The 27,724-nt window shown below is 50.4% G+C and overlaps 1 protein-coding gene across 1 annotated transcript in view; it reads right to left on the bottom strand.

The window, feature by feature from the left end:
* The window catches only part of LOC133348510 (LIM/homeobox protein Lhx5-like), a 60,219-nt gene extending 35,865 nt beyond the window's left edge, over positions 1 to 24,354 (bottom strand). The window contains exon 1 of the mRNA XM_061561352.1: positions 23,614 to 24,354. Within this exon, the coding sequence (XP_061417336.1) occupies positions 23,614 to 23,783 (170 nt within the window). The 5' untranslated portion in view covers positions 23,784 to 24,354. The remainder of the gene's footprint in view (positions 1 to 23,613) is intronic.
* Between the last annotated feature and the right edge of the window lie 3,370 nt (positions 24,355 to 27,724).

Genomic DNA, 27,724 nt, shown 5'->3' with positions numbered 1-27,724 from the left:
CAGACACACGTTCGCAGAAAAGTTGTCCGCGTTTAGAAATCCCGTATATCGAGTCGCCGTATAGCGAGGGGTGATGGCTTCACGGTAATTTGAATGCACAAGGCGCATCGCGTCCGCAGATCCCACAACGCGGCCGAGTACGGAAAAGCAGGCAAAGTAAAAAACAAAAATAGAAACGGGGAAAAAACTGCCGGAACTTAGGGGGTGAAGGCCAATTTGACGAGAAGAGTTTTCAAGGAAAGAGATTTGAGTAACTCTCGTGACTCCGATTGCACTGATTGGTCGTCTTGAGAAACTGCGCCGGCAAAAAACAACAAAGGCCCGATAATCCCCAGCAACGGAGAGGCTCGCTCGCCATCGGTGTGCACAGGAGAAGGCGATCAGAAACACATCGGGGCTAAACCGAGTCATGAACATTGCCTGCGGTTCGTGACGAATTCATTGCGTGCCGACAACGGTATTGTGTCGACACAGAGCAGCATCGCAGCAATACATATACTCCAGCACCAGAGGTCGCAACCGGGTACCCGATACCCGTACCCTACCCGATACCCAGCTACCCGTACCCGGCCGGGTACGGGTACCCGTTTGCGACCCTGGTGCGACCGGGTACGGGTACGGGTAGACCGTGAGTCACTGGTGAGTAACCATTTGTCACTCATTTCGGGTACGGGTATGGGGTGTAGGGAGCTCTGGGTAGAGGTAGTACCTTTGTTTTCTGGTAGCTGCACTCAATTTTTGAGTGGACGGAAACACTGGTCCTCATCCATCTCCTAAATCTCTGACGTCTGGCTCCTAGTGCCACACCCCGGTAAACCGCTTCAGCTGGCGGGCTAAACGACGTGAGGGGGTGATGTCAACACTGCATCACTGGGCGAATGAACTCCCACGACGGAGTCACCGGCCAGGGCGGAAGGGTCTCGTTAGGACCCAACGGCCAAGTGTTCGGGACTAAGGCGCGCCACTTCGTTACTGTGGACTGCGGCTGTGGCCTACCAGCTATGGTTTGAAATAGCAGGGAAGGTGGATCTCTTCAGCCTTGGAAGGCTGTCTACCTAGGAGAAGGAAACTCTGATGTAAAACCTACGGCCCGAGGACCTCGCTGTCACCGTCCCAGCTTGCTAGGCCATGGCAGACGAACCCCGGGTTTAAAGGGTGGGGTCAGTTCTGCGCACATTGCACTCCACTTGAAAGCTCCTTTGCGCAGGCAAGAAGGACATCTTCACGTCTACCCCCCCCCCCCCGGTCTCACTAAGTCCTGTAGCGATGGGAAAGGGGCGAACTCGGCAGGTGTAAGATGACACTGGCAGCCGCAGTCTCAATCCTGCATGCAGGCGGCTCAGGCGCAAGTGGTCGTCTGATGATGACCTGGAAACGACATCATCACCCGGCAGCACCCTGAGCGACCAAGCAGCCTTTTCTAGGGACAGCACTGCTTGCTCCACACGGAGAGGGGCCTAGAAAAGGTGGCCTAAACAAAGCTCGTCTCCTCCTCCCTCAGTTGGCTTACCGCGGTCAACGGGCATCTTCATATGCGGTCGAATTACATCAAAGAATCGACGGCGCATCCCACTCGCCTTAAAAGGTGGGAAAGGACTCAAACTCGCATGCTGGAACATCAGAACCATGCTAGACTCAGCTGACAGCACTCGACCTGAGCGACGATCTGCTCTAATTGCACACGAACTCGCTCTGCTGGATGTTGACATCGCCGCCCTCAGCGAAATCCGCTTTTCAGAGGAAGGCAGTCTGAGGGAGCATGGCGCAGGTTACACTCTCTACTGGTCAGGTAAACCAGCGACAGAGAGACGCCGTTCAGGTGTCGGCTTCATGATCAGGGACTCTATCGCTACCAAGCTTGCAAGCCTGCCAACTGGTCACTCTGACCGCATCATCTCAATGCGTCTACCACTTCGTGACCAACAACACGCAACGCTGCTCAGTGTGTACGCTCCAACTCTCCAGGCAGATCCCGCTGATAAAGACAAGTTTTACTCCGACCTACGCAACCTTCTGCAGGATATCCCAGCTGACGACAAGATTGTCATCCTTGGCGACTTCAACGCCAGAGTGGGCAGAGACTCGGAAACCTGGAAAGGCGTACTTGGAAGGCACGGCGTGGGCAGCTGCAACGACAATGGACGCTTGTTACTTGAACTCTGTGCAGAACAGCAGCTTTCCATTACCAACACCATCTTCCAGCAGAAAGACAGTCTGAAAACAACCTGGATGCACCCTCGGTCAAAACATTGGCATCTCATAGACTACATCCTTGTGCGCCAGCGTGACCTAAAAGATGTCTTTCACACCAGGGTAATGCCCAGCGCCGAGTGTCACACAGACCACCGTCTTGTCCGCTGCAAACTCAGCTTTCACTTTAAACCCAGACCAAGAAACGGTGGCGCCCCGAGGAAGAAGCTCAAAGTCTGCAGCCTTCAGTCTGCCGCGGTCAAAGCAGCTTTCCAGAAAAGCCTACGATCTAGGCTAGAGGAACCGAGCTGCCTAGGAGACTCGCCTCCGATTCCTGAAGTGCTGTGGGACCGCATCAAAACTGTTGTTCTGCAAACATCTGAAGATACCCTCGGATTCTCCACGAAGAAAAACAGAGATTGGTTCGATGAGAACAACTTAGAAGTCCAGGAGCTGCTGTCAAAGAAGAGATCAGCACACCAGGCCCACCTGGCCCGACCATCCTGCCCGCACAAAAAAGCAGCCTTCCGCCTGGAATGCAGCACCATCCAGCGCAAGCTTCGAGAGATTCAGAACGAGTGGTGGACCAACCTCGCAGTAAAAACACAGGTTTGCGCTGATACTGGCGACTACAGGGGATTCTACGAAGCCCTAAAAGCGGTATATGGCCCCTCGTACCAAATCCTGAGCCCCCTGCGGAGTGCAGACGGGAAAAAACTGCTCACTGAAAAGGACTCAATCCTGAACCGCTGGTCTGAGCACTTCTACACGCTCTTCAATGCTAGCCGCTCAGTCCAAGAACCAGCGATTGACCGCATCCCACAACAACCAGTGAAAACCGAACTGGATGTGGCACCAACATTACAAGAGACTGAGGAAGCCATTAAACAGCTGAAGAGTGGTAAAGCTGCAGGAGTCGATGGCATCCCTCCTGAAGTATGGAAGAACGGAGGCCCAGCACTGCACACCAAACTCCATGAATTCTTCGTCTGCTGCTGGGAGCAGGGTAAACTCCCTCAAGATCTCAAAGATGCAGTCATCATCACCCTGTACAAGAACAAAGGGGAGAAATCAGACTGTTCCAATTATCGTGGCATAACACTTCTGTCCGTCGCCGGCAAAATCCTCGCAAGAGTACTGCTGAATAGACTGGTACCCGCAATAGCTGAAGATCACCTCCCAGAGACCCAGTGTGGCTTTAGAGCCAACCGGGGAACCACAGACATGGTGTTTGTCCTGAGGCAGATTCAGGAAAAGTGCCGGGAGCAAAACAAAGCACTGTACGTCACCTTTGTGGACCTGACAAAAGCGTTTGACACCGTGAGCAGGCAGGGACTTTGGAAAATCCTGGACAAGCTAGGCTGCCCACCGAAGTTCCTCACCATGATCGTCCAGCTTCATGAAGATCAGCTTGGACAAGTCAGAAATAGCAACAATCTCTCGCAGCCCTTCCCTATTGCAAACGGCGTGAAACAGGGCTGTGTTCTTGCTCCCACGCTGTTCACCATTTTGTTCAGCATGATGCTCCAGCAGGTCACAGAGGACCTCGACGACGCTGATGGCGTATACATCCGTTTTCGTCTCGACGGGAGCGTGTTCAACCTGAGGCGTTTGCAGGCCCACACAAAGACCATGGAGCAACTGATCAGGGAGCTGCTTTTTGCTGACGATGCCGCCCTCCTTGCTCATACAGAGGCAGCTATGCAGCGAATTACTTCCTGTTTCGCGAAAACAGCTCAGATCTTCGGCCTTGAAGTCAGCCTGAGGAAGACTGAAGTTCTTCATCAGTCCGCACCCCATGAGGAGCACCATCCACCAAGCATCTTCATTGAACAAACAGAACTGAAAGCTGTCCACCAGTTCAGCTACTTGGGGTGCGTCATCTCGTCTGACGCCAAGATCGACAACGAAGTCGACAACAGGCTGGCCAAGGCAAACAGTGCATTTGGCAGACTATACAAACGTGTCTGGAACAACAGAAACCTTAAAAGAGCCACAAAGGTCAACGTCTACAAAGCTGTTGTGCTGACCACTCTCCTGTATGGCGCTGAGTCCTGGGTCACGTACCGTCGTCACCTGAGTCTCCTCGAGCGTTTCCATCAGCGCTGCCTCCGCACAATCTTCAATATTCACTGGAGTGACTTCGTCGCCAACACTGAAGTCCTCAAGTCAGCGAAGGTCATCAGCATCGAGGCCATGGTCCTCAAGACACAGCTTCGTTGGGCAGGGCACATCGCCAGGATGGAGAACCACCGCTTGCCTAAGATCGTGCTGTATGGGGAACTGTCCTCTGGCCATCGCGACATAGGGGCACCACGAAAGCGATACAAAGACTCCCTGAAGAAGTCCCTCACTGCTTGCTGCATCGATCACCGTCAGTGGGCAACACAAGCAGCTGATCGCAACTCCTGGCGGCACACAGTCCACCAGGCCACCTCCTTCTTCGAAGATACCCGCAGGGCCCGTATGGAGGACAAAAGGAGAAGGAGGAAGAACCATGATCCCTCAGCACCCATCCCAGATGAGACCTATACTTGCAGCTGTTGTGGCAGGACCTGCTTGTCCCGCATAGGCCTCTTCAGCCACCAGCGTGCCTGCAGAAGACGTGGATGTCCTTCCTAGATCTTCGTTCGCGAAGCCAAGCCATGATGATGGGTAGGGTACGGGTACCCATTTGCGACCCTGGTGCGGCCGGGTACGAGTACGGGTAAGGAATCAAACCCGTTTGCGACCTCTGTCCAGCACTCTGTGTGTGTGAGTCGTTCAGGGCGTGCTTAACCATACTTCACCACGCTGGTAAGCAAGAGGCGAGTGAAAGGGGGGCCCGAGGAACCGTTTCAGACGTCATTCATCACGTGATGTTAGCCGTGGGCCGGAATCGAACTTAGATTGTCGGGTCCGTGTTGCAGTGCACGAATCGCAGCGCCGTCGCTACACCACGGCGGTGCACAGTGTACCAGCACGATATTCGCCGTGTCACTCAACTCCAATAGATGCTCAGCGCTATGCCCACCTCTGATGTATGTTGCCAGAGAAAAACCCATTATCATATTTTAGTACTGGCAAAGGAGGTCCCATGATGTAGATGCTCACCCCGAGCTCTCATTACTCTGATAGTGAAATTGTCTTTGTGCTGTGTACGCCTTTTGGCGTCCTCTGGTGTAACACCGTTTGAGACGAGGCTCAAAAGAAAGCTGTCTCTGGTGTGGACCAATCAGTTTCAAGGACAATGCATATATTATCAGAGTGTATTTTTTGTTTGCATTCTGACCACAAGCATTGTGGTTAATGCAGGCATGATTCCTTGTAAAAGGTTTCAGTTTGGTGTTTAAACATCTTAACACCTGTTTTGTTGCCAGAAAAAAAGGGGAAAAACCTATTATCATGGAATGTATGTAGTTTTGCCAAATGCGGTTGTGCGTTTTTAACGTTTGCGTGACAGAGAGGGCATGTCTCAGAGGAGCGGTGGCAGAGTAGTTAGCTCACTGTGACATGAGTTCGATTCCCACTCAAAGCCAACATCGGTGACGACTATCTGAACCGGAATTTGGCCTCCCCTCGGTCAACTCTGCCATATAAATAATCACCCGGTGCAGCGCGCGTGTACATCAGCACTGCAGGGCGGGGAGACAAAGGCGGTCGGGCGTGGTTGCTGGCCATCCGCCTCCTCGTGTGCAGTTTTCGGCTTTCATAGGTGCTCACTAACAGCACTTGCCCCAACAGTCTTGTTGATGCTATACGGGGGATCTTTGTCTTTAGAAAAGCGAGTGGTCGTCCAGCCCAGTGTGAGGTTTAGCTCCAATTCGGTTGGAGCGCTCTTGTGTGTATGCATGTTGAACTTCTTTAGTACCGTACTTAGCCAACCGTGCTAATACTCACGTGCTAACCCGAGCGAACCGTGCCAGGCCTACTAATCACAGACTGGACACCTGGCAGCCCAGCAGTGTTTGTCCAACAAGCGTGCACGTCGTTAGCGACATCCGAAAGGTCAAAGCCTCCACCAACAGAGTTTGTGTGATGAACAAACGCTGCTGGATAGTCAGTGCTCATCGTGTGATGGACTAAAATTCTAATAATAAGAAGAAATGTCGACGTGGCGACAATGGCGGAGCCAGGATTTTCAGGTAGGGGAGGGGGGGCAACCCCTCCAGCAATGAAACATGATAGAGGAGTCGTTAGTAAGTAAGGACTTGTCCCTTGCTTTTTATTCGAGGCGTGTGCGGCGATGGCGCAGCCATCGATCGAGGGTCGAATTCGAACCGCGTTGTGTGATCGGCATCGCGCTCGCTGAAGGTGAATGCCTTCAGGGAAGTCGTGTACTCTATACGCAACTGCGCACAATTCTGAGTCACTTATAACTGCTTTTGCCGTTACTTATTGCCAATTATGGATTCATTCTATTGTCATATCATCTCATAGAGTCCCTGGCACATAATAATATGCTACACAGTGGCAGTGGTGGTCGCAAAATTCCGATTTATTACTAATAACCCCCAATGATCCGATCGAAATTAGGGATTTAAATCGGATCATTGGGGGAGGGCACGTGTTACCCCACCCCACCCCCCACTGGCTCCGCCAGTGCGTGGCGAGATGGCCCAGAGTCTGACAATTACCCTGCACAATGGACAACGTTGCATGGCAGGCAGAACGAGTGAGCACACAATATACATCCCTTCGGTTGTACGTATGTTGAACTTCTTTCGCACCGTACGTAGCCGACCGCGCTCATTGGAGGTGCTAAAATGTCGAGAGACTCAAAGGTTATTTGAACAAATCCTTCGGTGGAGAGACCGAACACACTGAGATCTTCGCTAAGAATTAGGATAAATGAATCCGGGTATATCTTCTTGGTTCTTTCGGTAAAGTCACGTAGATATAATAAAATAATAAAGATAAAACATAATAAAATACAATTATCACGATGTTTCGGCCACAACGCAAGCAGCCATCCTCAGGTGAAGAACAGGGCTGTCGGAAAGACAGCGTCTGAATGAACACCACCAGGCTTGGCAGCGTATATTTAAGCTGGGTTAGGGGAGGAAGGGTGCCTTGACAAAGTAATTTGCATATCAACAGATGAATTAAGCATATTTATGGAAAATGCAGATATGGGATTAGTTACTACTTGTGGAATGCGTAGGAGGTGGGGGGGGGTCTCAAATTCCTTTGTCAAGGCGCCCTTCCTCCTCCAACCCAGCTTAAATATACGCTGCCAAGCATGGTGGTGCTCATTCAGACTCTGTCTTTCCGACAGCCCTGTTCTTCACCTGAGGACGGCTGCTTGCGTTGTGGCCGAAACGTCGTGAGAATTGTATTTTATGATGTTGTATTTTTATTATTTTATTATTTCTACGTGACTTTACCGAAAGAACCAAGAAGATGAATCCCTGCAGTCACGAAAGCTTTAAATCGAAATCTGGGTATAGTAGAGATTGCGGAGTGGCGGTGCGGTGGCCACGCACTCACACTGGACCACGAGGCCCAGAACCGAGCCAGGGCCTCAGTCTTCAAACATCGGACCGCAACTGACCAGCGTGGCGAGGTATGGTCAAACAACCACCACGACCGGCCCACGCGGACACGCGGAGTGACCGCGCGCGTGCGTGTGTGGGCTGACAGTGGTTGATCGCTTTTGAGCGGCGACTCGGCCGATGGTGTCCTTTCGGCTTGCACCGCGGCGCATTGGTCGCATTACGTCCGACGTTTCGCGCCGCGTAACGGGAGCTCTCGTGAGCGGAACGCGGCAAATGGAACTGTACAAGCAGGGAGAGTCGTCAGGTCAGGTATCGTGGCAAGCAACACGCTGCGGTGGATACATTAAACACAGGCGAGCAGCTATACAGAGCAATGGAGTATTTGTGTATGTTTCAGTTTCATTTGACCTTCTTTCACACCGTACGTCGTCAACCGCGCTAATCGGATGTGCGGGTCATGCCATTCTGTGCTCTTTATCTAAATGCAATTCTCATCGCTGTACCTCACAGCGTAACTTCAATTCGGTTAAAGCGCTTACGAGCGCATGTATAATCGTACACTATCGATTCATTTATCCGCGAACACATATGACCAAAGTCTTCGATATCCACACGCAATAAAACACGTGCTCAGATGTTAAAACGCCAAACAGAAACCCTTTTTCAAGGAATCCTGTCTGCGTTAACCACCCACAGATACTTGTGGTGAACACGCAAAAAAAACATGCTCTGATAATATTTGTATTGTCTTTGAAACTGATCGGTCCACACCAGAGACAACTTTCTTTAGAGCCTCGTCTCAAAGTGTCAGCCCTGTCAAACAATGGGTCTCCCTTATTATTTTTTCGATCTAAACTAGACATATAGTACTACAGTCTACCCAACACTTGGACTGTCGCTACCAAAATCACGTATCATAATTGAAGCTGTGGCATCAGATCATGTGAGGATGTGTGTGTTGTACACCCTTCACCACCAGACACAGCCAATTCATAATAAAGCTGTCACTCGAAAGAAAAAGTGACGATTTATCTGTTCTAGATTTGAAGCTTTCGTGACTGCAAGGATTCATACTCTTAGGTTTTTTCGGTAAAGTCACGTAGGTAATTTTAGCTGTGACGGTCCCACCTGATGACGGAGACTTGTGTTGCCTCCGAAACGTCGTCATTTATTATTTAATTTTTATTATTACTTTTAGTAATTTTTTATTATATATTTTTACCTACGTGACTTTACCGAAAAAACCTAATTTATCTGTTGTTCAACATACCGGTGTGATGAACACGGTAATGAAACACGTTTGTTTATCAGATGACACCTTTATTAATTGTCTGTGTCGGGTGGAGGAGGCTGTACGGACACATTGCACTCACGCGGTTTGACCCAAACATCAATTATGAGTCAACGATGTATATCTCTCTGATTTTGTCTTTGGGGTTGTTCGGCATAATGTCCGACGTTTCGCACCACTGGGTTGGGACCTTCTTCATGAACTTAACCAAACGGCTCCACGTTCCCCTCTTGATCACACAGCATTGCATGCCACTGCAGTCCCCGAGTAAACTCCCAGCACGTGGAAGCCAAAACGTCGGACATCACGCCGACTAACAAGCGGTAACATAACTCGAAAACGCAACGCAGAGCCTTGAAATAGAACCACGCAAGACGTGCAGCAGTAGTGAGACTAGGCCTCGACAAGGTAAGGTAAATTTCGATTTAAAGCTTTCGTGACTGCAGGGATTCATCTTCTTGGTTCTTTTGGTAAAGTCACCACGTAGAAGGGAAGTAATAAAATAATAAAAATAAAACATAATAAAATAATTCTCACGACGTTTCGGCCACATCGCAAGCAGCCGTCCTCAGGTGAAGAATGAAACACCACCAAGCTTGGTGGTGTTTCATTATTTTATTATGTTTTATTTTTATTATTTCATTACTTCCCTTCTACGTGACTTTACCGAAAGAACCAAGAAGAAGGCAAGGTAATTTACCATAAAAAAAAACGTGTCCCATTGGACAATATCATGGCGCGCTTCCAGGATGTGATCGGGCGTCGGTGCTTTCTCTGAACTGCAGTGGGCAAACATCGAGGGGGGCGTGACAGCGTTCCCTGCGAATGCCGCGCCAGGTCATGACCTCGTTGACGGCGGACCGCAAGTCGACATTGCATCTCGTGCCGGTGACGATGGAGCACCTGGACCGTCAGAGCGATCGCGGTGAAGCCGCTCTCAGAGCGATCGATGGAGTCCTTGACCGCGACGTGGATAAAGGCCGAGCTGGTGGTGCTGCGGCATTCCCTGCCCACACGGAGGAGCGGTCGTTGTTCAGCAACGACGACGGCGCCTTCATTGACGTAATGCGGTGGTGGTCTTCCCGCAAGGAGCTGCTCCCTCTGCCCACTCACTACACGATGGGCCCGCGACTACTTGGGAGCGCCGGCGACGTAAAACTCTCTGCGGGAGATTCTAGATGTGAAGCTTTCGTGACTGCAAGGATTCATATTCTTAGGTTTTTTCGGTAAAGTCACGTAGGTAAAAATTTTAAATTAATAAAAGTAAAATAAAAATAAAAATCACGACGTTTCGGAGGCAACACAAGCTTCCGTCTTCAGGTGGAACCGTCACAGCACGATAGATGTATCAAGTGAGAGAAATTCCAAGAAAACAATCCTTGTATATATGTTACCTTGTTATCTCGGCATCTCTTGAGAAAGGCCAGCGTCTCGATATGCTATGACTTCTTGTCTCGTTGTCTGTTAAAAACTCTAACAGATAGGTGGAATTCCTCCCCGTAGAGGGTATTAATTCTAGATTTGAAGCTTTCGTGACTGCAAGGATTCATATTCTTAGTTTTTTTTCGGTAAAGTCACGTAGGTGTAAAAATTTAAATTTATCAAAGTAAAATAGTCTCTGCGGGAGTTCACGTGCGTTCGCCGGTCGCTGTCATCCACGCTCTTCATCCCGCCCACGTGCTCGTGCATCGTGGCCGGCTGACTGGAGGTCCCCCGTCTAACCAGGCCGGAGCGGCGCAGTATCTTATTGCCTGTCGTTCGTCCGAGGATGCCTATGTGTGTGTCTCTCTCTGTGTGTCTCTGTGTTGTCTCTCTCTGCTTGTGTGTCTGTCTGTGTGTCTATGTGTGTGTCTCTCTCTGTGTGTCTCTGTGTTATGTCTCTCTGCTTGTGTGTCTGTCTGTGTGTCTATGTGTGTGTCCCTCTCTCTGTGTTATCTCTCTCTGCTTGTGTGTCTGTCTGTGTGTCTATGTGTGTGTCCCTCTATCTGTGTGTCTCTGTGTTATGTCTCACTACTTGTGTGTCTGTCTGTGTGTCTATGTGTGTGTCCCTCTCTCTGTGTTATCTCTCTCTGCTTGTGTGTCTGTCTGTGTGTCTATGTGTGTGTCCCTCTCTGTGTGTCTCTGTGTTATGTCTCTCTACTTGTGTGTCTGTCTGTGTGTCTATGTGTGTGTCCCTCTCTCTGTGTTATCTTTCTCTGCTTGTGTGTCTGTCTGTGTCTATGTTGTGTGTCTCTCTCTCTGTGTTTCTGTGTTATCTCTCTCTGCTTGTGTGTCTGTGTGTGTGTCTATGTGTGTCTCTCTCTCTGTGTGTCTCTGTGTCATGTCTCTCTGCGTGTGTGTCTGTCTGTGTGTCTAAGTGTGTCTCTCTCTCTGTGTCTTTGTGTTATGTCTCTCTGCTTGTGTGTTTGTCTGTGTGTCTATGTGTGTCTCTGTGTTATGTCTCTATGTGTGTCTGTGTTAAGTATCTCTGCTTGTGTGTCTGTCTGTGTGTGTCTCTCTCTCTCTGTGTCTTTGTGTTATGTCTCTCTGCTTGTGTGTTTGTCTGTGTGTCTATGTGTGTCTCTCTGTGTGTCTCTGTGCTATCTTTCTCTGCTTGTGTGACTGTCTGTGTGTCTATGTGTGTGTCTCTCTCTCTCTGTGTGTCTCTGTGTTATGTCTCTCTGCTTGTGTGTTTGTCTGTGTGTCTATATGTGTGTCTCTCTCTCTCTGTGTGTCTATGTGTGTGTGTCTCTCTCTGTGTGTCTCTGTGTTATGTCTCTCTGCTTGTGTGTCTGTCTGTGTGTCTATGTGTGTGTCTCTCTCTGTGTGTCTATATGTGTGTGTCTCTCTCTGTGTATCTGTGCTATCTTTCTCTGCTTGTGTGTCTGTCTGTGTGTCTCTGTCTGTGTGTCTCCGTGTCTGTGTTTTGTCTCTCTCTCTCTCTCAAGTTTAGCAATCTTTGGAAGAACGTTAATCAACTAGGTAGGGTGTTGACTGTTGGGTTAGCCGACTCTCTGTGTTGTTTTGCATTATATTTCTTAGTTTACTATGTTTATTTTCTCTGCAGCGAGAGTTGTGTATTATTGTCAGCTTATAACGCTCTCAATTACGACGCAACTGTATAAGCAGAAGCGTATTGTCCCGCACGTAAAAACTATACGTAAATATGTTTAGTCTACCAGTTCATTGGCGTCGCAGACAAATATATTCACGCAGCATTTGCTTAAACAGAGCGAGCAAAGCAAGCAAACCCATATTGGGCGGTTTCAACTTTCTGGGTCTCATCGGCAAAAAGACAGGGCTTTGTTAAACACATGCTGCCGGATCACCACCACGTTGTAACTGGCGCAGGGTAGTTGATTCATAACACGGGGGAGCCGGTTGAGGGCAAAAAAACAATATTTAAAAAAATAAAAAAAATATATAAAACAATCCCCAGCGCGCGCAAGTTGAAACGTACAACATGCGGAGGGGGGCTTCCGCCCCCCTCTGTCTATTTAAGGCCACCCCACAGAGACGATCACCCCTCTCTGTACCTGTGTTGTTCTCTCTATGTATCTTGGTGATATCTGTCTGCTTATATGTCTGTCTATAGTTTTCTGGTTAGATTTCATGTCGCTATTTCATTATACCTGATGATGATTGCTTGTGTTGCAATCGAAACGTCGTAGTATGCTATTATTTAATTTATTATTGTATCTTTATACGTGACTTTACCGAAAGAACCAAAGAATAATTCCTGCAGTCACGAAAGCTCCAGAATTAAGATTGCGGAGTTGCTGCCAAGCGCGGCGGAGTCACGCGGCGTCACGCGGCGTCACGCCAAAATCCCCGCTGCGACGGCGCAAGGGGCCAGTTTCCGAGGTGTCTGTGACGGCGAGCGACGCAAATCTGCCCGTCAGAGGCGGACGGCACAGCCTGGAAGCACCGGGGGGTCGGGGGGGGGGACGTGGGACTCGGCTCTCCTGCCAAACAAACCGACCGTGGACTCGACACATTTTGTGCTTTCATTGCGTTCGGCCGGACGCTGAACAAACGCCCAAACATTGCGCCTCCTTGCTTCGATATTTCTCCTTCTCTGAGACACCGGTGGGGTAACCATGAACCTCATCGGAGCAACGCCAAGCAGATGCGCACGTCTCTTTAAAAACATTTTTTTTATTAAAGCCACGGCAGAGCGACTCTGGCAATGCAACCCCAGCAAGCTACGGACCACATCGTAAACCAGTCCGCGCCGCTTCAATGGAGGAGGAAGAGCAAGCCTGCTGATGATCGGAGCATCAGCAGGCTGCAAGATCCGACCATGTCCGCCGAGGTGCATTGGCTTCCGCGTTGCCGAACGATGATACAAAGGTCGCACTCATGACACACAAAGTGCTTGCCGCAAATGAAGCACAGTACCTTGCTGGTCTCGTCAAGGAGCAGAAACCGTCACGCGTATTTCGGTCGTCATCGCAGCGGATTTTGGCTGCAAGCCATCGAACAAAGACGGCCGCTGCAAAGCGGCGCTTTCAGATGCGGTTCTGCGGCCGTCTGGAACGCTCTTCTTTCCGATATTAGGAAGCCACTGGAGCTATGCACTTTTAAATAATCTAGATTGAAAACTCAGTCCTTTAAAACTGCTTTTAGCAGTTTAGTTTGTTGTCCTTCCCCCGCACCTCCGATGAGCACGTTTGCCTACGTACGGCGCGAAAGAAGTTCAACACACACACACACATCTCCTTCATGAATGGAACACTGAAGACACAAGCCACAGCTGTGGCCATGCAACCCAAAGTCCCAAGCATGGCAAAGCCCGCAGTAGTCTGCTCTGCTCGACAACGGAGAGAGGAATAGCAGCACTCCACCAGCAGCTTATCTCAGCGAAGTCCTCTCGTGGCCGGCAGACCTCGACAATGTCACTCAGCTCCTAAACATATCGCTGATGCCATCAAGCGTAGGAACTGAATACAGGGGTGAGACGCTGCTTGCTGCTACCGGACGGGTTGTGCAAGTTATCATTGTTAGCAAGCGCGGTCGCCATCCGTCACGATCCTACGACACAATACAAAACAATGCAAAGGCAAATATCCCCCGTGTAGCCTTAATAGACTGCTTGGGGTAAGTGCTGTCCGGGTGCACCTATGAAGGCCGGCACGGCAGACCAGGTGGTGGGTGGCCAGCAACCACGCCCGGCCGCCTTTGTCTCCCTTTACACACCGCACAAGGTACTCGTTTGAGTAGGTAAAAAAAGAAATAAAAAATAAAAAAAATCACGACGTTTCGGAGGCAACACGTCGTGATTTTTATTTGTTATTTTATTTTTTTAAATTAAAATTTCATTTTTTACCTACGTGACTTTACCGTAAGAACTAAGAGTATGAATCCTTGCAGTAACGAAAGCTTCAAATCTAGAATTACTCGTTTGAGGCTGAGTCGACCTAGGGGAGGCCCAGAACCGGTTCAAACATTCGCCACTTGTTAGTGGTTGCGAGCGGGAAACAAACTGGAATCGCCGGGTTTGGAGCGCAGTGCGCTAACCACTGCGCCACCGGCCCACCTTGCACACGAACCGATTTGATTATCTCCGGTTTGAAGTTTTCTTGGGCAGCTGTTCCGTCATTACTCTCCGCCATCGATGAACACCTCGTCCTTGACGTTGTGCTGCCCAAGCTCGCTCGAAACAGTTTGAATCACGCCGGTAGCCTCCGTGTGCTCTCTTGTAATAGCTTCACTTGATATTGCAGTTGACACGTGTCCTCGTCTGTTTACATATTGGTACAATAGTCAGGGTTCTGTCGATTCAATGTTTCCGTAACTTAATGTCGTGCAAATGTACGATGATCAGTCTCAATATAATCTACCCCATCCGACTTACGCCCCACGGACTGCTATTATATAACGCTGATATATGTTTGTGCGATATTGCAGATTTCTCGTGGCAATTGTTTTTGTGTTGATTTATGTTCGCTTCTTTGCAGCACTCTCTTGATGTTGTTGTTTGTTGTTTCTAGATTTGAAGTTTTCGTGACTGCAATGATCCATACTCTTTGGTTCTTTCGGTAAAGTCACGGAGGTGAAAATAATCAACTAAAATACAAAATGAAAACAACTAAATCAAATCACGACGTTTCGGGCGCAACACAAGCGTCCTTCATCAGGTGGGGACCACCACAGCGAAAACAATCGCTGAATTATGCCAAAAAGATGGCTGTAACAAGGGATTATATAGCTGGTTGTTGTTGTTGTTGTTGTTTAGGTTTCGTCGTTTTTGGTGACCCGGGGTCGCTCTTGCGAATGCGGCTCCTCTGGTCTCACGAGTAATAATCTGGTTTAGACAAAACTTGGGACAAAATTATCTCCTCTTTCTACCTCTCAAATGCAAGTCCGAGCGAGTTACCATCTCCATGCACATCTGCATGAACCTCCACCCCCCTCCCCCCTATTGTCAAATAATGGGCGAGCATAGCGACGTTTAAACTTAAACTCTAAATGTTTCAAGTGTTTATGCACTTTAAGTGCGCGCGTGTGCATATATGTACATGCATAGGAGCGGTGGCGTAGCGGTTAGCGCGCTGCCCTACGAACCTGGCGACGCGAGTTCCGTTCCCGCTCACCGTCAGCACCGGTGACGATTATCTGAACCGGTCCCGGCCCCCCCTAGGTCGACTCAGCCTCAAACGAGTACCTGGTGCGATGTGTAAACATCGCCACTGGGGAAACAAAGGCGACCGGGCGTGGTTGCTGGCCACCCACCCCCTCGTGTGCCGTTCCGGCCTTCATAGGTGCTCGCTAACAGCACTTGCCCCAACAGTCTGTTAAGGCTACACGGGGGAATCTTTGTTGTTGTTTTTTGTTTGTTCGAGATATGTATGTATATATATGTAAACACATACACACGCGGACCTACACCGAGGAGACGGAGCGATGCAATCAGTTTGCGTGCAGGCGGATTAATACATCGCAAGAGATAACGACGGCTCGAAGAGGCATTCATCCAGCAGCGGATAGAGGGCGGCTGCTGCTGCTGATGATGATGATATATAACGGGCATGTATACGCAGCGTCTGTAACGGTTATATGCGACTGCGCGCTCCGTCGATTTGTTTTAATCACTTTATTAATAAGAAAAGGGCCACGTTCCATTAAGGGCGCAGCCAAGCCTGGAAGCCTAATGGAAGGACATTAAGGCTTGCTTATATTTTTATTTCTTTGTTTCCGGCGACCAGCAAGTCTGGGGCTCTGTGCGCCATCGCTACCAGCGCAGCCTTGTTAGACCCCCCCCCCCCACACCACCACCACCTCGCCTCGCACACCGTGGTAGAGGAGCGAGTCATCATCGCGAGGGGCTGCGACTCACGGATCGTTTCGGGTCCCCACACAGCCACGCTCACGTATCTGCAGCGCCCTTGCGAGCACCACTCGACAAAGTTGCCCCAATCTCCGATGAGCGCCGTTGGCTACGTGCGGTGCGAAAGAAGTTCAACGTACACATGCAACCCAATCGTACGCGTAGCGCCGACCCTCCCTGCAAGTGCGTGAACAAAGGGTCGTTGCACCATTGGAACCTCATTTGCCAGTAAAAAAATATGATGATTGTATTTTTTTTACCCTTCCATCTGGCAACAAAACTGACACCTTTTTTTACAAGGAGTCATGTTTGCATAGACCACAATACCTGCAGTCATAATGCAAATGAAAAACATAACTCTGATAATTATCAAAGGGTCGTTGCTCGAAACGTCGACTGTTATATATCGTTTGACGAATGCGCTGAATTCCCCCGCGCGCATTGCCTGGCGCGGTCCTCCCGCGAGCCGCGGCATTCTCGTCCTTCAGAGGGCCCCCCTCTGCTCGGAGGTAACAAAATGCGAACACATCAATTGAATTTGTATCAATCTATTCCAACCAATCAAACTGTAATTAGCGAGGCATGCCCCCCCCCCCCCGTGCCCGCCGTCTTCCCTGCACGTTCCCGGACTCCGAAACTCCCTTCTCCTAGACCCAGGGGTGGGGAACGTCCGGCCCGCGGGCCGTATAGGGCCCCACGAAATCATTTGGTGTGGCCCTGCCGAGGCAACCGCAGGCGGGACTCAAAATTCAATAAATCTAGGAGCAAACCTGGAAAAGCAGTTGCGAGTAGCAACATCATCAATAGCCCGCTAACATCACACGCCTCGCCAAAGAGATGCAGTTCCAGCCATCACATTGGGGGTGAGTTAATGAAATGTTTGACCAAATATAACAGGCTAATTTTGAAGTTGATAATTAGTGCATGGCCCGCGAATGATGTTATAAATATCCAAATGGCCCTTGGCAGAAAAAAGGTTCCCCACCGCTGCCCTACACCATCCGTCCCGTCAACCTCCTGCCCTTCGCTTCAAGTCCGGCAACTTTTCTCCGTCTCGGGCTGGCCATCCTGCCCCTACCCCCCCCCCCCCCCACCAACTACTCTCGCTGTACGCTGCACAAGGCCACGGCGTCTCTGGACAGCGTCTCGTTCGCACTGGGAGGCGACGTGAATTCGTCGTTGCGATTGTACTTCCAACAGGCCTTGCCCAATCACGCCCATGCAGGACACTTCCGAACGGAGCGAGGCTTTCCTGGGACATAGAGATCGCATACGTCAGGCTCATGACCCGTTAGACAGTTGTACAAGGACACTAAATGATCTTGATTTGAAGCTTTCGTGACTGCAGGAATCCATACTCTTTGGTTCTTTCGGTAAAGTCGCGTAGGTAGAATAACGCGACTTTACCGAAAGAGCCAAAGAATATGGACACTACTAAATGACTTTACACGCGCCCGCTGAACGTTATCTATTTTTGTAACTCGATTTGAAATAACAAAACAATTAAGCATCACGAATGTTCATGGTGGTGAGCGCACTGCAACTAAACGGACCTGGTGACATGAGGCCTGAGTTTACTCCCAGCCGCGTGCTATCACCAGAGCAATTGAGTGACATTGAACCGGGTCCCCTTGGGATGCGCTCGTAGGACCAGCGTGGTGAAGTATAGTCAAATGATCTTGATTTTAAGCTTTCGTGACTGCAGGAATCTGTGTGTGTTTATTTGACTATACAAGGAGTATAGTCAAATAAACACACACACACGTTCGACACAGCGTGAAGAAGGCATTCATCCAGCAGTGTACTGATAAAGGACTCTACCTAATTATTTACATTTTTTACAGAAATAAATATTGATGTTCTTTTGTATGTACATCGTTTTAAAAACGCACGTATACAAACGAACAGGTACACCATCTATCTCTGGCTTTGTTAAACTTTCTTTATTTAAAACGCCGATAATAATACACACTTTCGCCAGGCGGAATGTCGGCTAATATCGCGTTAGCTTTAGTCGTCACATCAATTCGTACGTACAAGCGAAAGGACGCGAACACGCGTATGCAGACGCGCGCGTGTGTAACTTATCAGACGAGCGGCGCTGTACACGTATGTGTGTATCTACAAAGACAAAGATCCCCCGTGTAGCCTTAGCAGACTGTGGGGGCAAGTGCTGTGAGCGAGCACCTATGAATGCCGGAACGGTACACGAGGGGGGTGGGTGGCCAGCACCACGCCTGACCGCCTTTGTCTCCCCAGTGGCGATGTTTACCACACCGCACCAGGTTACTCGTTTTAGGCTGAGTCGACCTAGGGGAGGCCCAGGACCGGTTCAGATAATTGTCACTGGGTGTTGGCCGTGAGCGGGAATCGAACCTCGGGTCGCCGTGTTCATAGCGCAGCGCGCTAACCACTACACTACCGCTCCCCATCTACACACACACACACACAGACACACATATACGTACATTGCGAGCGCCACGACTTCGTCTCAACCCACGGCGTCCGCAATATTAATGGCAGAGGTGAATGCGTCGTACACGTTCTACGCGTTTGTAATGATCCCCACTCGCAGTGTGGAAGCCGCGCGGTGATGATCACCGAAAGGAGCCCAGCCAGCAACCAGCCGTAATCGACGAGACGACTCAGAACCCGCGCGTGGGTCGTGCCCGAGTGAACTCGGCCGGGCGGAAGCTCTGGTCGCGCTTTCTCTCGGCTTCAACGTCGTACTCCGCGGGGAGGCGAATCACTCGGTCCACCGATGGTGACGATCGTGAACGCGTAAAAGTGTTTAGAGCGACTCTATGGTTTATTTCGGTGTAAAGTCGCGTAGAAAGAAAATAAATTGAAATAATAGAATACGACGTTTCGAATGTAATACAAGCAATCGTCATTAGGTAGAACTAAATTTGAGAGAGAGACGAAACACAGACAAGGAGACACACAGACAGACACACAAGCAGAGAGAGACAACACGGAGACACACCTGATGACGATTGCTTGTGTTGCAATCGAAACGCCGTATTCTATTAAATTTATTTTTTCTACGTGACTTCAAAGAGTAATTCCTGCAGTCACGAAAGCTTCAAATCAAGTTTGTTTAGAGCGAGTCGTAGAGCGACGTGGAACTCGAGGCCGACCCTGTCCCATGAATCCCAGGAGTAAAACCAAATCAACCTCGTATAAGTTTTGTGTCCTCAAATTTTGACAATGTTTACGTTTTATTTTCGGGTTTCTCTACTTTAGCAAGAGTTCAGTTGACGAGCTGCATTCGCGCCGCCAAACTCCGACTTTCTTAGCCCGTCCACAACGTTATTAGAGTTTGCATCAGTCACGAAACGTCTATAACGCTATATGTATACGACGCGCACTTTATGCACACGATTGTCGTGTACCAATCTCACATTTCCTACCCTTCCAGAAGACCCCTTAGACTTTGCATCAATCACCATCGTCTCAATCGAGAAGACAGAAGGAAGGGGTGGGGGGGGGGTTATAGTTCATATGCGACGCAAAACACCCATTCATCCCATGCTCACGATTATCAAAAATAATCGATGCCTCGAGTTACCTGGCTGGTTGCTGGCTGGGCTCCTTTCTACCCCCAACACTAACTCTGTTGTTCGTGGCTGCGGGACATTGCCACCGAAACTAGCTGGGCAACTGGCTACACGATATTCTCCAGGTAACAAGTAAACATCGAATTGAAACGGCAGACGTACGTAATAAAAAAAAACGAATTCATAGCGACAACGAAGAGGTGGGAGTTACGAATGCAGAAGACTGACCACACGGTTAATTTAAAACTACTCTTAGATTCCAATGTGTGCTCCTATTATCCTGGCATATTATTATATACATATAAAAAATAACTGTGTATTACTCTTAGTGCGCCGAGTACAGGAATGTGAGAGAAGAGTTATGGAAATTACAGCTGCTTCTTATTTTCCTTTGGCAATCCCACTGCTTGCTGGACCGACGGCCACTCATCTCCACGGCGTGTTGGTCAAGTATGATCAAACCCAGCCTCGACGACAAGCCTAAAGGCGACACGCGACACGTGTCCCGTAAAGGTGTCATCCTTTCTTAAATCGCGCAATGGAAGTTTAAGGTAATTTGCATTCGTTACACGGAAGGTCCCATTTAAGCCGGATGCACGGCGATTTTACACGGGTGCGGGGGGGGGGTGGTCCGTGGTGCTGCGCGAGCACAACAACAAAAACCGAAGACAAAACGTCGACATTGTAGAGAACGAGTTTACAGATAAGTGCAACTAAGTTCGACAATATTAACTCGACGACAGTTTTAACCGCGTCGCTCAAACGTCGGCGAAAGTCTTTGCCCCCATCCCCTCCTCGTCATCCTCCTCCTCCGCAACCCCCCGCTACCAAAAAATTAATGCAAATAAAATTAATAAAAATAATAATAATCTGGAGTGATCTTCATCGCCAGCACGTGGCAGATGAGGAAGCGTTGGCAACAGTCCCACGAGGTGTGACGACCACGTGGGGGGGGGGGGGGGGGGGGGGGACAAGCTCGGGGTCAATTAATTGGGGGTCACGAGACATCTGGACCACCGTGTACACCTCGCATTTGAATATTCCGTGATGTTTGTGTTGGCATGCGCTTTGTGTTCGAATACTTCCCCCGGCGTTCACGAGTATCGTGTCGTGGGGGGGGGGGTGTCGGCTGTCACACAACGCAAGGTGGCCGTTTCTCTAAAATCTAAATGAACGCCGAAATTTAGACACTTATAGAAATCCCATGAGCCGTAATTGTGAATAAATACCGGCTCCTGACTCCCCGCTACGATGTAATATCCCCCCTACGTAGATATACCTTCCCGTGCCGCATATATCTTACCTACAAATGTAAGATATTTGTGAATATATTCATACGTGGCAGACCAAACACATGCGGTTTCTGCATGTGATAATGTGGCGACGTCTTGGAGAACATTTTCCACGGCACCGGAGTGAAATTAGCACACCTAACACTGAATTAATTAGCGGAGCAGGGAACTAGACCGAGACGACACCACACCGTCGCACGTCATATCGGCTCCGTGGTTCCCCCCCCCCCCCCCGAGTTCCGATTAAAACCCTCCGCTTCGAGGTCCGTCAATGCAGCCGCCGTCGAGTAGACGGAATCGAACCGTCGAACGTCCACCGTCTCTGCGCGTCGCGGATTCAAAACGCGCGGCGCTGAGACTGCGAGTGAGCGAGCGAGTGCGCATTCTCCACCACCACCCCCACCAGCACCACCCCCCCCTTCCTCTTCCCCTCTCCTCCCAACGGAGTTTTTAACGCATTTGCCTAAGCCATGTGACATCAAAAATGCGCACGTTCTCACGAGCGCGCATCTCGCGCGCGCACGTGATTTCGCAGCGATTAGCCGCGTGCCTCTGTGCCAGATGTTTCTGCTCGCATCTGAGGGGTGGCAGTGGTCGGAGGAAGAAGGTGGTTGTGGTGGTGTTAATCCGACAGCCTACCCACCACGCGAACGGGAAATTGTACGCTGTCTGTTGATAACACCAACAACAAATGCACTTCAACTATTGCGAGCTTTAGTTAATTCGAGGGAGAGAGATGTACGGTTTTTGAATTAAAAAAACTTACCATCACGGCGACGAAGATTACACTGTTGGGTTTAAATAGAGTCGACGGCTGATTGTGGTGGTGGTGATGAAGATTGAATTATGAATCGATGATGATTGGGAAGCGGACACGCTGACAAATAGCGAGATGAAATTGTCTCTCTGCCGCTCACGGTAAGTGTGCATGTACCGTGACTGTCTATGCGATATATTAAAAAAAAAATGAGGTTCTCACGAAGCTGATTTAGGTCGCCCGCGCTAATTAACGTGGCTCTGATGTCTCCGCTTCGCATAATAGAACAAGAGCCCTCTAACAAACGCCGAGTTTACCTTGAGTGGCAATTCATTTCAACCGGCGCGCAAACGCACACACGCGTACACACGCACAAACGCGGTCGTGTTTATTACCACATCGCATTCAAACCGAGTCTCTACAATCTGTACCATTAACAATTGTTTTCTTGTTACGGTCATTGTCTAGTAATCCCGTACTCCCCCAGCCCATCCTCCTCTACTTCCATCCGTGTTGTCGACCTCTTGGCTCACGCAATTCTTCGTTGAACCTCCGTCTATGACTCGACTGCCGCTCTCGTTTTCGATACAAAAGCAAATGCGCATAACTCTTCCCTGCGTTCTTTGCGATGCACAAAACCAACGTGCATCTTGAGATATACGGCAGCTTGAGATGCGGTGGAGACTTTAGACGGCAATATAAATCAAATGTATTGTAAATATCGAGTAACCGTATGTGTGTGTGTATGTGTATGTATGTTTATGTACGTGCGAAAAGTGGGGAACGGTAGTGCAATGGTTAGCGCTACGCTGCGCTACGAACCCGGCTACACGAGTTCGATTCCCGTTCACGGCCAACACCCAGTGGCGATGATCTGAACCGGTCCTAGGCCTCTCCTAGGTCGTCTCAGCCTCAAATGAGTACCTGGAGCGGTGTGTAAATATCACCACTAGGAAGACAAAGGCGGCTGGGAGCGGTGCCGGCCACCAACCCCCTCGCGTGCCGTGCTGGTTTGCATCGGCGCTCGCTAACAGCACTTGCCCCAACAGTCTGTTAATGCTGTACGGGGGATCTTTGTTTTTGTCTGTGCCGACGGGCATGAACTACACATGTACGTACAGCGATTCGTTCATACAAGCATCGTACTGTGCACGAGTACGGCCATGAGCGGCACATACTGGGAGGAGAGGTGCTGGGCCAGTGTTTAGCGATATTGCGTTCTCAACACGGTAACATGAGTTCGACTCCCGACCGCGGCTAGCAATGGGTGGCAAGTTCTATCTCAGCCGATCCTCAGCAACTCCCCTCCCACCACCTTCGTTCACCAAGCCGCTGGAACCGGCGCGGTGAAGTATGGTCACATAACCGACTGACGCGGCTCGGATGAGTCTTCATCCAACGGCGGATGAACAAAAGTCAGTAAATTCGTATTATTATTACATATACTGTACTGCCTCCATTAACTCGCAGTGACCAACGTGGTGAAGTATGGTCAAACAAACCCCCTACGACCGACACGACTTGTGGATACCTTCATCCAACGGAGGCTTGACAAACGTTTGACATTTAAAAAGCATCGGCATCATCATCATCATCCGTGGTCAATCAATCCACTACTCGATGAATGCCCTCCCCGAGCCGCTGTCGGTCACGGGAGTTGTCGGACACCACGGACGTGATGAATGCGGCTCTCTGTGCGCGTCACGATGATGACGAGCGGCGGCACGCGGCTCTTACCGAAAGAAGTCTTCGCGACAGTAAAGCTTGCCCTCCCTGGAGAAGCACTTGTCAGAGAGCGAGCAGTTGCACTCGCAGCACTGCACGCAGCCCGGGTGCCAGGGCCGGTCCAGCACCGTGAGCAGGAAGCGACCCAGGATGGGCCGCTCGCAGCCGGCGCAGTAAACCATGACGCACGGGCTCGCAGGCGAGGGGGTCACGAACGCACGCGGCCTCCTCCCGCCTCCTCCCTCTCCGCCCGTGCCGACTCTCCCCGCGTGCCGATCTCTCTCTCCCCGCGTGACCGCTCTCTCTTCTCGTGCAGCTCTCTCCCCCCGCGTGTCCCTCTCTCTTCTCGTGCCGCTCTCTCCCCCCGCGTGCCGCTCTCTCCCCCCGCGTGCCGCTCTCTCTCCCCCGTGCCGAGAGAGAAAGACGCGACGAACGCGTCCCGTCTCTGATGGTCTTTCGGAGGTCAAGAGAGAGAGTCAACGGCAGCAGCGGCAGCAAACTGCGGTGTCCTTGCGGGCTACGACTGCCGGAGGAAGCCTTCTCCAGCAGTCTTCTTCATTGAGCTCGCCGACTCCAGAATAATTTGCTTTGAGATTTTAAACAAAAATAAACGCGCGCCTTGCGGGGCTGGCTAGCAAGCAGCTCCTCGGGAGAGATCACGCGATGAGTGTGTGATTTTTGCTTTTTTTTTTAACGTGAACTAAGATGTTGCGCGTCTGTCTTGTCCTGCGTCCGGCCTGTCCGGAGCTACCCTCTCCGTTGTGCGCTTTTTTTGGAGCCGTACGAAAGGAGGCCGCTGGGGCGTGCGGGTGGATGGGGGGGGTCTTTTCTGGATGGAGGTGGCCGTGGGGAGTCCGGGGGGGGGGGGGGGGGTCTCCGCTGAGCAGGAACCCTGCGCGTCGTCGCTGCTGCTGCTGCTGATGGAGCTGCCGCCGCTGCTGCTGCTGCCTCATCAGACGCCCGCTCGCTCCATATCTTAGCGCCCTCCCGCGCGTCACCAGCCTCGCGGCCAATGGGAGGCAAACACTCGACTCGCAATTCTACATCATCACGGGCACGCGCGCGCGCAGACACAAAGACAAAGATCCCCCGTGGTAGCCTCTAACAGACTGTTGGGGCAAGTGCTGTTAGCGAGCACCTATATGAAGGCCGGCACGGCACACGAGGGCGTGGGTAGCCAAGAGCACCCCCGGCCGCCTTTGTCTTCCCAGCGGTGATGTTTACACACCGCGCCAGGTACCATGCCCGGCCGCCTTTGTCTCCCCGGTGGTGATGTTTACACACCACAAAAAGGGTACTCATTTGAGGTTGAGCCAACCCAGGGGAGGCCCATGACCGGTTCAGATAATCGTCACTGGTGTTGGCCATGAGTGGGAATCGAACTCGGGCGGCCGGGTTCGGAGCGCACCATGCTAACTGCCACTCTACAGTACCACACACATACACACACAAGTACACATACACACAGGCACAAGTATACATACACACCGGCACAAGTACACACAGACGCACGTACACACACAGACACACACACAGACACACACAGACAGAAGTACACATACATACACACACAGAAGTACACACACAGACGCACGTACACACACACAAACTCAAGTACACACACACAGACGCCGTTGGAAATGTGGACGTGATACGGTGTGTCATACAACACGCAATTGGCTCATTCATCCTGACGATCATAATGATCACGACAATGTGATATCTCGCAATGTATGTAATAACCCATCATCGCCATCATCACGACCACCAACGATCGTTATTAAAAGTAAATGTTTATCGCACGATCCAATGTCAACTCGATCATCATGATGATGGATGGCAATGTGGGTTTTTACATAATCCTCATGGTGGTCGCGGTGATGATGGAGATAATGATGCTGATGGATGAGTAGTAAATGATAAAGATGACGATTATGATGATGGTGGTTACAATAACCATCAAGGTACTTTTTTACCATCATCATACAACTTGAGTTTTAGCTATTTAGTAACCGTTGATGGAGTGGAATGAACGATACCACTGCCCGGTACAGATAGTCTGACATAGGTCTATTATTACGAGGTGACCAAACTGATTATGATGATGCTGATGTGACAAAGATGACGAAATTCGGACGTAAATTTGCATCTTAATGTATCCGGAACTACGTCGGCTTTTCAAACTCTGGGCAAACGCGCACACAGGCGGCTTAATGAACACAATGGAATGTGTATTGTCAAATAAATAAATAACGACTGGTAACAGTAGCAACAATAATAATAGTGGCGGTGGCATCATCAGAGACTACGCAGCCACCAGGCAATCCTCTTATCTAGTATTTACATAACGCCTTCATCCAGGGCGTTTCACGAGGGTTGTAAGTGGTACAATGAAGTGAGTTAAAGTTGATGTGGTGGATAGGGCTGGGCGTATGGTGCGGGATGGTTACTGGGAACGGAAATCACGGGGGTACCTCGGGATGGAGGGAAGGATGAGCCAGGGAGAAGAGATGATGGCTCTTGAGGGAGGAGCGGGAACTGGACAGGGAGGGTCAGTTTAACGCGTAGGCTCGCTTCACGTGGAGGGGAAGTTCGTGCCAGTGCAAGGGGCTTGGCAGGTAGGGACAAGGAGCGGAAACAACTGGAGGAGCAGAACAGATTGAGAGCTTACGTTCAGCTCGCATGCTCGGACGTCCACGTTCACACCAAACGAACGACGCTAATGAATGATTGTTCTGCCTGACGTTGTTAAAGCCACGCGGTGCACGGCTCGCTATAGCGCGGGGTCTGCTTCGGTGTCTTTTCCCGAGTTCTCGATGCAGAAAACCGACGACACGCGTTGCCAACAGCACGATACTGAAGATCGTTAAAAATTTAAAACTACGCATAATCGTCGACGTTTTCGGGAAATGACACGCCTTCCGTTCTCTCTGCTATGCAGTGACAATAGGCGACGTTTCGGCCAACGGCCCTGCTTCTCATTCTCTCGCCTATTGTCACAGATGCTTTCATCTTCAGGACAGTGTTGTTTGAAGAGTGTGCGGAATATTTATAGATTTATTTGTGCTTGTGCACCACTGCGCCACTGCATTTTTTCTTGCTGTGGTTGTTCCACCTGATGAAGATTGCTTGTGTTGCGATCGAAACGTAGTGATTCGTTTTATTTTATTTTATTACTACCTAAGTGACTTTACCGAAAGAACCAAATAGTATGCGGTCGGTTTGTCTGATTCCCCCTCCCCCCCCACCCCATAAGTTCAATGACACCACCTGTAGGCGGTTTACCTGCGATTGGAAAACCAGAAGCGGGACCCGCCTGGCTCCCGCCGATGATTCGGTGCGATCCTCCGACTGCATTTGTCTTCTAAGGCAGCGATCCGCAACCCCCGGGCCGGTACCGGTCCGTGGCCTGTTAGGAACCGGGCCGCACAGCAGCAGGAGGTGAGAGCGGTGAGTCCGCGCGTGGAACCCGCCCCCATCGTTTTATTATTCACCACTTCCGTCCGCGCCTCTTTCCCGCACTGCGCACTCGTCTCAGTCACAGTGTTGGTAAGCCCACAAGCTGCTAACCCCTGGCCAAAATGAGTAAAAAACAAACGTCGCCGGAGAGCTTCTTTGAAAAGGGGGAAAGACCCAATGATGAACCCCTCCCGCCCCCCCCGGTCCGTGAAAAAATTGTCTTCGACGAAACCGCTCCCTGGTGCCAAAAAGGTTGGGGACCGTTGCGTCTAAGGACACCGCGGTGCTAATGTGGATGGTCAGCTGGTGCATGGGGTTCGGCCACAGTGCGCGATGGAAACATCGGCGATTCGTTTTGTTTAAGACATTTGCAGGCCGCGTCAGTGGCCATTGATGTCTGAAGCGGTGCAGAGAACCACGCGTTCATCAACCGGTACTTGATGGAGGAGGAGGGGCTGGGGGGGGGGCTTAATTCAGCAGTGGATTGACAAAGGCAGACGGTTAATATATCGTACCAATCTGGCAGTATCCATTGTCCACGACGCACAGCGATAGAGACGACAGATATTCTCTTACAGCCCTTTGTCAAGTCAATGATCGGGGTGAAGTCCTCTCCACACCGTGTCGGTCATGGAGGTTGTCTAAACCATACTCGCCGCAGAAA

This window comes from Lethenteron reissneri, chromosome 27 (assembly GCF_015708825.2).
Source record: "Lethenteron reissneri isolate LAM-NWPU_2019-01 chromosome 27, ASM1570882v1, whole genome shotgun sequence".
Classification (NCBI taxonomy): Eukaryota; Metazoa; Chordata; class Hyperoartia; order Petromyzontiformes; family Petromyzontidae; genus Lethenteron; species Lethenteron reissneri.
Note: the sequence above shows the minus strand (reverse complement) of the source record. Positions and strands in the feature narration are given on the sequence as shown.